Below are 12,174 nucleotides of genomic sequence, written 5' to 3' on the forward strand. Positions count from 1 at the left end.
CGCTGAACCCCCATGAAAATAACAAAATACGACATAGTAAGTACTACCTGAAGGGATTGTATATGATTAAATAGCATAAATAAATATACATGTAAGGGAAGCAGAGGAGATTTTCTTAATTCAATTGCCTCCTTATTCTTAAGAATTAATGATTGGTTGCAATCAAGCGAGGACGGTGATTTGTGTGCCTTCTTTGTATTTTTCTTGATAATCGCCAGCATTATTTCCATGGTTATCATATTTCCTTTCAAGCCATGTTTATTTGTGACGCCCTTAATCACAAGGAGTCTCAAAGGGCTGCACAGACCACAGACTATTGCAAACTACAGACTATTGTTACACCATCTGAAAATGAAGAAACCTATGGTTCAAGGAAGTTCCCCCTTTAGCATCACTGCAAGCCTTGTTCTACATAACGGATAAATAAAGTACATAAAATACAGTAATTGTATCACAGTTTTGCAAATTCCTAGCAAAGCACACAAGATTATGAACTGAATGAAGAGGAAAAGTCATTGTTGGAGGTAGCTCAGCCTGGAGCATATCGGCATTTACATGGTGCTGTGAGACAACCCAAGAGCAAACCAGCATTTTATATGACATCGACCAATAGCTAACAAGCATCTTAGAGATGTATAAGGTGTAGGACTTAAATGGTCATACGCATGAACACCATTTGAATTTTGTACATTTTTGGGCACGATCAAGTACTTGTTGTTAATGTCCTATAGTGGAGGAAATGCCATAGAGAGGTGTCAAATCGTAAAATGAAAACATCCTAGGGTGGGGACACCATATGCCGGGGATCTACTATATTTAATATGTAAGTAGAACACGCAAGAGCTGGACCCCAGACCTCTATAGGGGGATATGTCTAACCACAATCAGTGATTATTTCAGCAAATCGCCAAATAGCGCTGTTCTCTCGGTTTGGTCCATTTTTTTACTCTTCTCACGCTTACTTCAAGAAAACTTCATTTTCCGAACCTAACTTCTCAGGTTGCATAATCACCCGCGACTGGGGAACCCTTTGGAAACAGACTGAAAGAGAAGTCAAGATCAATTATTTAAGCATATTATTAAATATTATTACATGCGGTTTTAACCAAAGCGTGACATATTCCTGCAGGCAGGTGCCGCTGGTTGGGGGATTTCTTGGCGTACCCTTTCATAAATGTACAGACTTTCCATCAGTTTTTGCATGTAAGACTTATACCGGCATTCCACGTTTGAGCTATGTGCCAACATTTCCTGTCAGCCAGTTACTCAAGTAACCCTTAAGACATGCATTTTGGGAAACTACTTGGTGTTATTATGGGGGCGCATAATTTGTAGCCCACTTTTGTGGTATTGTGTAATATACTCTTTAAGTATAAATACTTAAATGTGCTATACTTAACACTCGCCTGTACTCCTAAATGGTCAAAACCATGAACAGTATGTTTTCACACTATATATTGGTCAATCATTTGTAATATAATATTTAAAAAGAAGCAGTCAACCTAGTGAATTAATTGTGATTAAGTTTTGTTTCAATGACAATAAACAGTTTTATTTTGAATACAAAGTTAAACTGTCTTCTTTCATGAAGGACAATTAAAATCAGCAAACATTTACGATGAAATGAAATGATCTGCATTTATATAGCGCTTTTCAAGTCAATGACTTCCCAAAGCGCTTTACATTGTGCTTCACATTTCCCAATAGCGGCCGTGATCTGTGCAGCCATGTAAGGCGCTAACCTGCTTATTGGGGGTATTGGGTGTTCAGTGTCTTACCCAAGGACACTTCGGCATGTAACACGGACAAGCCGGGATTCGAACTGGGATCCCTTAATCCTAAAACGATCGCTCTACCTCCTGAGCTACTGCCGCCCCAATTGAAAACAATCAAATAAATAAGACTTATTAAACATGAGTAACAAAACATCCATCCATCCATGATCTGCACCGCTTATTCTTACTAAGGTTGTTGGGAGTAACAAAACAGTAAATAGAAAATACTACTAATATTAAATACACGTGTATATGATAAATAACCTAAATATGTAACTACTGTATAGATGAAAAGGGGCGGCAGTAGCTCAGGAGGTAGAGCGCTCGTCTTGGGATCAAGGGATCCCAGTTCGAATCCCGGCTCGTCCGTGTTACATGTCGAAGTGTCCTTGGGTAAGACACTGAACCCCTAATACCCCCAATAAGCAGGTTAGCGCCTTACATGGCTGCAAGGCCGCTATTGGGAAATGTGAAGCACATTGTAAAGCGCTTTGGGAAGTCATTGACTTGAAAAGCGCTATATAAATGCAGATCATTTCATTTCATTTCATTTCAAGGTCAATTTAAATTGTATTTATCTTTGGTTTGAGGTGACATAAGCTGATGCATTGGAGTTTTGGGTGGATGCATAGAGGGGAGAACACGAAGAGGTAATGATAAAACTGATTTCGAAACTTCCACTTGCAATGAGCGTCATGCTCTTAGAATACTTTTTTGCTTAAATTAACTCCTTATCTTTAATAATTTTCCAGATCGTGATTTGGTTACAGCCATATTCCTTAACTGGGGTAACGATGCGCGTACCTTCTTCATATTAATTTATTTGTCATGCTTCATTTCCATTTTTATTATCTTCTTGCTTTTTGCGTTATCATCAATGAAAGTCTTAAGACACACAGCTAAATAATCTAAAGTTGGTTACACGAGATACCAAACCAAACGGAGATAGGAAGCAAGCATTGTGGGAGGGAGTTCTACCATTAGCATATCGGCATCTTTAAAAAACTGCGACACAAACCAACAACAGACAAGCGTCTTATATGAGCTCGACCGATAGCAGACAGGCATCGGACAGTCCATACTACATGCTTTCCAAGGATTTTCCATTCAAATTGAAAACCTTTTCAAGACCACATCAGATGAAAGACCAATCTCACCCCTTTTCTGGAAAACAGAAGCGGGCGCAGAGTCGTGACGGAACCCGGCAACCAACAGCGGGGACTTTAAAGCCCCGTCCTGTACCGAGGGGCCCTCAAAAACGTGTTTCCACATCATTACATGAACATACTGTAAGCTCGTGATAGAATAGAATAGAATATACCTTTATTGTCATTGTTACAAAATGGGTTGAAAAAATTGTGACAACGAAATTGGTCGTGGCACTCAAGCTCACATTTAACACTAAGGATAAGAGAAAACAAAGAAGATAAAGGAACAAAGAAGATATGGTTATAATTTACACAATATTAAATACAGTTTTGGGATCGTATTAGCGCAAAAATAGTCAACATTGTGCCAAAAATAGTCAACATTGTGCAAAGTGAGCATAGGCATGAATACAATTTTACATCTGTATGAGGTAGTGTGTTTGCAATAGTTTCACTTTGTTGTGCGGTGTGTGTTAAGGCTGGTAATGGCTTTGGGGAAGAAACTGTCCCTGAGTCTGTTTGTTTTTGTTTTGTGTGACCTGTAGCGTCTGCCAGAAGGCAGCAGGTCAAAGAGGTGAGAAAGCCGGGGTGAGAAAAGTCCTTGATGAAGTTTTCTGCTCTGCTGAGGTAGCGAGAGCAGGCTATGTCCTCCAGACTGGGTAGAGAGCAACCAACAATTCTCTGGGCTGTGTTGATGACCCTCTGAAGTGTTTTCCTGTCTGCTGCCGTGCATCCAGCATGCCACACCGTAATGCAGTATGTCAGAATGCTCTCCACTGTGGCTTTGTAAAAAATGCTCTAACCCAACGGTCTAAAGCGTTTGTGCATAGTCTACAAAGAGGAGCGGCCAAGTTTGGTTTATAGTCGAGAATGTACGGCAATAATGGGGGAGTGCGAGTCCGTCACCCGGCCAATTAATTAGGCCCTTGTAGAAACGCCAGAAAAATGTATTGTGATAAGTGATCTAGTCACGACACACGTACGCAACGCTCTTGCCGCTTGACCTTTTGGTGCCCTCGTCGTCGTTTCTCTAAATGAAGCCCACGCTGAGAAAAGCAGCATATACACACAGACGGCGATGATTATATGAGCGTGTCTTGTGTCTGGGCGAACCAGAGGTCTCCAAAGTGTTTCCACGTCGCCCGCTTGCGCCCCAGACAGGCTGGCTCTAATGACCTGGCCCTGCTGGTTCAAAGCAGACCCCATGATTAATGAACGGGACCAGCTAATTTCACCAGAATACAGATTATTGTATGCATAAAAACAACACTCCAGTTAACATTCTTCAGTATTTTTTAGAAAAGGCAGCTCTAAAGGAGATCTGACGATAAACATTTCATGTTCCGAAAGGATTAACTGCCGCCCCGCTCGGAATAATTGAAACTGTTTGAACTCGAAGAGCTCAGAGTACGGCACGACAGCTAAACAACTCCAGATCAGAGTTTGGCAGAGGAGGAATCGATTCTCAGTGGAGATTGTCCGGCGAGACAAAAGGCGAAGGTCTCTCAGACGAAGCCATGGGAAGGGTTTGTCCCAGGGAGCCCGTCGAATGTACGGAAATTCCTTTTTGTCAGATCGCGCCTCCCTGGATTTGCCCCCGAGTTGTCAGTGCGGCTGGCTGCCAACTTTAAGCGCTTCCAGATTGAAGTCGCCCTGTGGCACTCCGCGTTGCGTAATCAATCTCTCTCGGAGAAACGCTGCACATCGGGGCCTGAGCTCTTTGCTATCTCATTATAGCCTCGAGACTCTCCATCATTTTAATGGATGTATATTTGATTTCATCAGGGTTATTAGGGAAGTGTGCTTCTGAGTTTTGTCACCGTTTGGAGGTTGACGTTTCTATTGAATCCCAATTGTGAGGGGTTCGGTTGAAAAGCTTTTGTCATGACTAAGGTGAAGCTGAAACGTTTGGATCAGTGCAATTCCTGATTTATTGTCGAATAGGATTAGAATCGGTCGAGGATTTTTTCGATTGATTGAATTTTTTTTAAAAGACATTCTAAATATGAACCTCTTTATTCATATATTGAAGTTTTGGAGGCAGCACGGCAGCTTAGTGGTAAGCGCGTGTGCGGCACAGTTCTAAGGTTATGAGATCGCACCTTCCTGTGTGGAGTTTGCATGTTCGCCCTGTGCTTGCGTGGGTTTCCTCCGGGCGCTCCGGTTTCCTCCCACATCCCAAAAACATGCATGTCAGGTTAATTGGCCGGTCCAAATTGTCCCTAGGTGTTAATGAGCGAGTGAGTTGTCTGTCTCTGTGTGCCCTGCGACTGGCTGGCAACAAGTTCGGGGTGTCCCCTGCACACTGCCCGAAGATGGCTGGGATGGGCTCCAGCACCCCTGCGACCCTACTGAGGATAACCGGTACAGACAATGGATGGATAGAACAATAGTGCACAAAACAACAAAATATTCTATATTATAAAACAATAAAACAAAGCCAGGTATTTGCCAATTAACTTGACAATAAACAAACAAAAAAAAAATCATACACATTTTTTCTATACAGCTGCAAATATGTAAGATACTATTTTCTTACAACCTTATCCAAAGATCATATTATATTTGCACTTATCATACAAACCAAAAAAGAAAGATAAATTTCATTGTATTTGTTAGATCTTTGAATATAATGAACATTCCCAATATGAAAATGATATATAATATTCTTAAGACTCTGCCCCTTGCGTAGAGTTGAACATGTCATTATTTTAATTGTTCTTTTTACTTTATATATTTAATTGATTGAATTTTCTCTGTATTTCTGCAGCACTTTCTGTTCCCTTGAAAATTGTTAACTTTGTTTCATGATGAAACAGTCAAACACTACAAAGTTGAAACTTACATGCCATTTTTGTATGTAATGTTGCAATGTTCCCCCCAAAAATTCACAACTGCTTATGTGCATTGATTCAATTAATGAGTGGCTCATAAATGAATCAATGATCTAATTAGTTGCCAATGCTTTTAAAAATCTAATTCAATCAATTACATTGATTCGCCCAACATAAAATGTCGTGTTTATAATATTTTTAAAAGAAGAAACAACGTATAGTAATAAAGTGACAAATTAGCAAATAATTGATGATCAAACTATCTAACTATCTATTCAAATCTAAATCCAAACTACTTTATAAATCCTGATTTTTGTGCGATTGTGTGCGTGTGTGTGTCACCTCGAACCAAAGGCAAATACAATTTTATTTTCTTTCACAATTTTATACATGCAATTTTATGCTTCAGGTCAGACCAGCGTCTGACCTGTGGCATGTCAACCCCTGCATTTACCAGCTGGCAGAGATGGGAAGCTGCGTCGTGGCCGTCATAGACTTTCTGGACTAGTTTACAGGCTGGGGGCGTCGTTGCTGTCCTGCACTTTCCGGACATCTTCAACATCTTACCTAGTGTTTACTATTCTGTGTAGAGTAATGCTAATTGTGATTCACCCTGGTCAATCCTGGAAGGGGGATTACCACATGTGAGGTCCTTTCTCAAGGTTTCTCTTTTTTCCTCACACTGAGGTTTTGAGTTGTTCCTTGCCCGCATGCTGGTTTAAGATCAGGTCATTGTGTAATTGTAATCCTGTGCAGTCCTTTGAGACATTTTTGTGATTAAGGGCTATATAAATAAATGTGACTTGACTTGATTTATATATATGAATGGTTTAGTCATATACCCTCATATTACATGATTTCCCCACCATACAACATTAACAACAAATTCTAACGTTGCAATGTCTATGTGTATGAGTGTGTGAGTTACGTACTTCATACGTTTTGAAGATGAATGTCTGCTATTGGTCGACGACATATGAGATGCTTGTCTGCTATTGGTTTTCATCAAAGTTTCATGAATGCAATAGTCTGAACTCCCTTCCATACTGCTGCCTTTCACACTCTTAGTTCAGTTCAGAATCTAATGTGCCAAACTTTACTTTGTTTGGCCATGGTTCCCAAAACTTAAAGTGATGCTAAAATAAGAAGCAGGAAGTTGATAGTAATGGAAGTAGAGCTCGAGATAATAAATAAATAGATAAATATGAATAATGCACATGCATTACTACCCCAGCTCAGAAATATGGCTCTAACCAATCGACAGTTGGGACAATTATTAAGAATGAGGAGGCATTTAAAGCAACAAAGTCTTCTAAGTGCAAGACGATCCTTGCAAGGGGAAGTTTTAAATTCAGTTTTCATTTTAGCCTGCAGTCTCCTCCTGACTCTGCATCCACCCGCTAACTCCACTGTACTCGCCCAAGTCACGTCACATCAAAGATAAATAACATTTAATTTTTACTTTACATCTACAGTAGTTTTACAATGTTATTTATTCATTTACCTGTATTTTAAATATAGGCAGTACTTATTATATACAATTTTGTTACTAATGATTAATATGTACAAACAATTTAAATGTTTTGATCTGGAGTATCAGGGGTAAGGAACATATCGGGTTTTTACTATAGGTTTCTATCCCCCCACTATACCAAACTTTCACCTAATGCTCCTGACGATCAAGCTGGCAAAATCGGCAAAAAAGAACTTCAGGTGCTTCCTGACTTCTCAGATTAGATGGTGCTGATCTATAAAATAAAGTTTTTGTATATCGATTTATTAATCTTCACTGCACTCACTTTTTGGAAGGGGCAGTTTTTTATTACCCGAGACTACTTAATCGACTAACAAGCAAGACAAAGCGATGCAGACATTGGCGCGAGCGTTCTTTCTGTCCTTTGTCTCCCTCTTGGCCTCTCTCTCTCAGCCTATAAAGCCCTCCCTTGACGAGCACCGGAAAGAGGAAATCTTTCCCTCTGATCATCTCTCCCACACGTCCAAAATGTGTTCCCATTTAAGGTGAAGACCAGCCGAGCACTCTGTGTGGCTTCCTTTTTAAAACCAACTCAATCAGGCAGGAATTCGGGTTATTAGGGTCAGGGACATGCATAAGAGAATGGCGAGGAGACGCATTTGTCACATCAAGAGGACGTTTTCGCCTCGGTCTTCATCCAGTCAACCTTACCAAATCCGTCCAAGTCTGTAATCTGCTTGTATGTGTGAGCAGAAGCCCCAAAAGTACTGACACACTGTACTTTGAAAGAACTGTTTCGATCCTTTTATCAAAATACTGTAATCCCTCGGTTATCGAGGCATGATGGCAAGGAGTTATCGGGTGACTCATCCAGAACGCTTCACACTGGAACTGAATGTACCAAAACATGACCAACAAGTGTAGCCATGTCTTACAATTTACACGGAATAGGACTGCGGCGAAACCACTACGAACCATTCAGCATGATTGTATTAACCGCCCTAAAACCACATGCAGCCATCGCAGCTTATTTCGCTTGTTAACACTACCGGTTACATATTGAAAATAAAAACAGTGAAAATCTGATATTTGATGAGTGTTTGTGAAGCGTTTTGGGAAACAACAGTTAATAAATGGTCTGTGTTCATTTTAATGAAAGTGAAAGAGCTACCTTCTGACAGCTGGGATTCTCCTTCGGAGAACTACGGAGCCTCCCACAAGCGAGTCTAGCGCTACTAAGGATTATCCTTAGGCGCCTTGAGTGACTCAACAACAGCAACAACATACTTTAGCTAGCGGCATCAAACGGCCTTTACAACAAATACATGAAACCAAACACAATTAGCCATGTTTAGGTAGTACAAACTGCTCGCTTTTGGTATAATAAAGTCAAACTTGAGATGAAATGTGACGGAAGAGATTATACGTCGCCGAGTTCCTAAATGATAAACAACGCCACAGAAGAAGGGGGTGAGGTGGGAGGAGTTGAAGGACGGGGGGTGAGCAAAGCGGTAACTCACCATGACTAAGCATTGTGTCAGGGCCTCCCCCTCCCCTTCACAATAAGAGTGTTCACACAGTGTCCTCAGTTGACATAAGCTCGCGCTTGCTCAAGTCAATAAATGCTTTTATTGAGAAGGTAAGGTATATTTTTTAGACCCGCGAAGCTCTGAACCCGCAAAAGTGGAACCGCGAACTAGTGAGGTTCCACTGTAAATGGTACTTTGGACGAAGAAATGGACTTGCAGATATTAAAGTCTTGTTTTAGTCTACATGTGTCAAACTCAGGCCCGCAGGCCAAATTATAATTGGCCTGCGAGATCATATCAAATGTGCATTAGAGCTGGCCCGCAGTATATACTGTGCCGCTCTAACTACAAATCCCACAAAGCTTTGCTAGTATTTTGGTACGCAGTAAAACCCGGCAAGTGCTCCTTACTTTCGTTCACACTCATTCATTCATGCCCCGGAGTTTGAACAACTAAGGAAAAGGGAAAAAAACTTCTAATAATAGCAACAGCAAACAGATCTTTTTTCCCCCCAATTTTACCGTATTTTATACTTTTTTGCATAAAAAACGTACATTATTTTTATTTAAATTCGTATTTTATTTTATTTTTTTCATTATACAGTTAGAAACACTTTTAAGTATGTTTTTTCCCAGTAAAAAAGATGATTTATAGTATATATATAAAATAATAGCAAATTATATATTTATAGGATGGTTGTTACCATTTCATTAGAAGTTAGAAATATACTAAAATATGTATAATTATCCTTATAATAAAATGTTACGCCTATGGAATAAATATTTGTATTTATTTATTGATGTATCCATTTTTTTATTTGCATACAATGATGTGATGAAACTCAAGCTCAAGTCAATAATTCTATGATGGCATTGATTTTTTTCCCCAGCAGTTTCACTTGAAGGCATATTTCAAACAACCAGCATAGACACAAAATTAAAAACTCATCAAACTCACCATAATTCCGAATTTGTTTTTTGGGTGTTATAAGTGGAACTTCTGCACATGTTTTTCTAATTTTCTCAAATTGTAGCCAGGCTCTGGAAAAAAAATCAAAGTGAAAACAACAAACTATTAGAACGTTGGCCTAAATGCATAGCTGAAAAAAAAAATCCAGTCTTAATATCTGAAAAATGTATTTAATTATAACTCCTAATTAGGTCTAACTACACACTCGCGTGACTTTCCAGTGACCCCACAAAATTAATCTTATAGAAGCGTTTGCTGAGTAGGAAGTTGCAGCTGATGTGGAAAATCCTACAGGAGAGCGATTAGAATTCCTCAGTCTGCAAGGAGCTCTTTTTCTCTCCTCACTTGGCACCTTTTCCTCCGCTTTGACCTTCATTCCTATCACTTGTTGCCAATAAGATGTGCTATATGGCAGCGATAACAGCTTTTTATCAAGACGTGATACTCAGAGTTGAATTCTTCTACACTGTTTAGCTTTGCCGGTGATAGAAAGTGACAAACAGAACCATTAAACTCCATTTCATTAGATAGAAGGAGCTACAGGAAGGAACTGCAGGTCCACCTGTAGCCATTTAACAATAGAATAACAACTTTGTATAAAATAAAAGATGTCCAGATGTCTTACATAGTAACTAAGATAAATTTAAACAAGATACTCACCATTTGAATATAAAGAATAGGATGAACTGTGTGTGTGTCTGTTTCCGGCGGAAACCATAAAAATACCTATAAAATACAATTTCTGAAAATGTTTTACTAGCAGAGAAGGAATGTGTATCGAATAGTGCATAGAAACAGAACCACAACATTTACTAGACCTAAGAGCTGCTCCACCACAGCCTCAACAATGCATCCGCGCAACACAATGTAGACCTAAATGAACAAAACATGAAATGTTGAAGACACACATGATATGGCCAAATACTATTGGATTTTAACTGAAAAAACATAAAGGAGGATGAAAGGGACAAAGTCACACATGGATAGAACGACTGCATAATGTATACACCCAGCAGGTCTAACAGAACAAAACATGAAAATGGACAGAAAACGCAGGTCCAACTAATAGTTGTAAATGAACAAAAATATCAGGGAAATACGTAGGATATGTTGGAATGCTAATTCTAACGAAATAAAAATATGAGAGCAAGGCAAAGCAGAATACGTAAGGACACTAACTAGCTGTGACTGAACAAAACATGAAAGAAAGATGACACTTAACACTTACCTAAACGTTGTCAGAATAATAGCCGGAAAAAAAGGTAGAGGGAAAAGCTTTGAAAGCAGTGACTGCTCTTGTACAGTACACTCCCGAGAACTCTGTGACACAATATTTTAAGCATCAAAGAGAAAAATACCACTGAAAGCACCTAAACATAACCTGACAGTATGTTTTTAAAATGGGGAAAAAATGTATAAGTATATTTGTTTGTTAATAACTGTAATAAATAAAGTTAAAAAAAATTTAAAATATTTTTTTAAAGGCTCATTAGTTTCTGTTGAAGTAACAATGAATGGCAGCAGCAGCAGCAGCAGATTCAACTTAGAGGTCTGCAGATTTATTTTTTAAATGAAGAGTGATTTGGAAAATGTTCACAATTAACAGTGGGCAACACTAACACACACTAACTAACCGATAGCAGCGTCAGCCATGCAAGGCGCCTACCTGCTTATTGGGGGCATTAGGGATTCAGTGTCTTGCCCAAGGACACTTCGACATATAACACGGAGGATCCGGGAATCGAACCTGCGACCTCTTGATCCCAAGACGAGCGATTTACCTCCTGAGCTACTGCCAATATCCTATGGTGGAGAAAATGCTACAACGAGGGCTCTAAAAACTGTCCACATTGTGATAAGGTGGGGCGCCGTATCCTGGGGGTCTACTGTACTACCTAGATGACACTTTAGTACAGGGATTGGGAACATTTCAAGTCAAGTCAAGTCATTTTTATTTGTATAGCCCTTAATCACAATTAGTCTCTAAGGGCTTCACAAGTTATTACATATAAGATTAGGTTACTCGTATGCTATAGAGTAGAAGTGAGTTTTAAGCCTCGATTTAAACATTTCCACCGAGGTTGCAGATCGGATCTCAGGGGGAAGAGCATTCCACAACACTGGTGCCCGGATGGAGAACGCTCTCGAACCGGCGGAACACTTCTTGGCTCTTGGGATCACCAGGAGACCGGCGCTCTCGGAACGAAGGCTTCGGGCCGGGACATAGGGGGAGATCAGATCTGAAAGATATGAGGGGGAAAGTCCATGTATGATTTTGTATAGTAGTAGGAGAACCTTAAAATCGCATCTTGGGCTAACAGGGAGCCAATGCAGGTTAGCCAAAATTGGGGTGATATGATCGTACTTTTTTGTCCTTGTTAAAAGCCTCGCTGCAGCATTTTGTACCAGCTGAAGACTCTTGAGTCTGGTCATCGGAAGACCGGA

The 12,174-nt window shown here is 39.8% G+C and overlaps 2 protein-coding genes across 7 annotated transcripts in view; one reads left to right on the top strand and one right to left on the bottom strand.

Annotated features, from left to right (window-relative positions):
* The window catches only part of LOC148376602 (uncharacterized), an 83,396-nt gene that overhangs the window by 38,978 nt on the left and 32,244 nt on the right, over positions 1-12,174 (bottom strand). For 3 of the 6 annotated variants that reach the window (XR_015852183.1, XM_088348945.1, XM_088348953.1), the window contains one exon: positions 9,718-9,800. The exons of the other annotated variants lie outside the window; for them this stretch is intronic. Coding sequence is in view for 2 of the 3 variants with exons in the window: in XM_088348945.1 (XP_088205071.1) it covers positions 9,718-9,800 (83 nt within the window). In the remaining variant the exon portion in view is untranslated. The remainder of the gene's footprint in view (positions 1-9,717; positions 9,801-12,174) is intronic. 6 annotated transcript variants of the gene reach the window in all.
* Positions 1-12,174, top strand: part of LOC148376603 (uncharacterized) — a 54,532-nt gene that overhangs the window by 13,339 nt on the left and 29,019 nt on the right. The window lies entirely within an intron of this gene.

This window comes from Urocampus carinirostris, chromosome 1, assembly GCF_059441175.1.
Source record: "Urocampus carinirostris isolate Australia breed hairy pipefish chromosome 1, RoL_Ucar_1.0, whole genome shotgun sequence".
Taxonomy (NCBI): Eukaryota; Metazoa; Chordata; class Actinopteri; order Syngnathiformes; family Syngnathidae; genus Urocampus; species Urocampus carinirostris.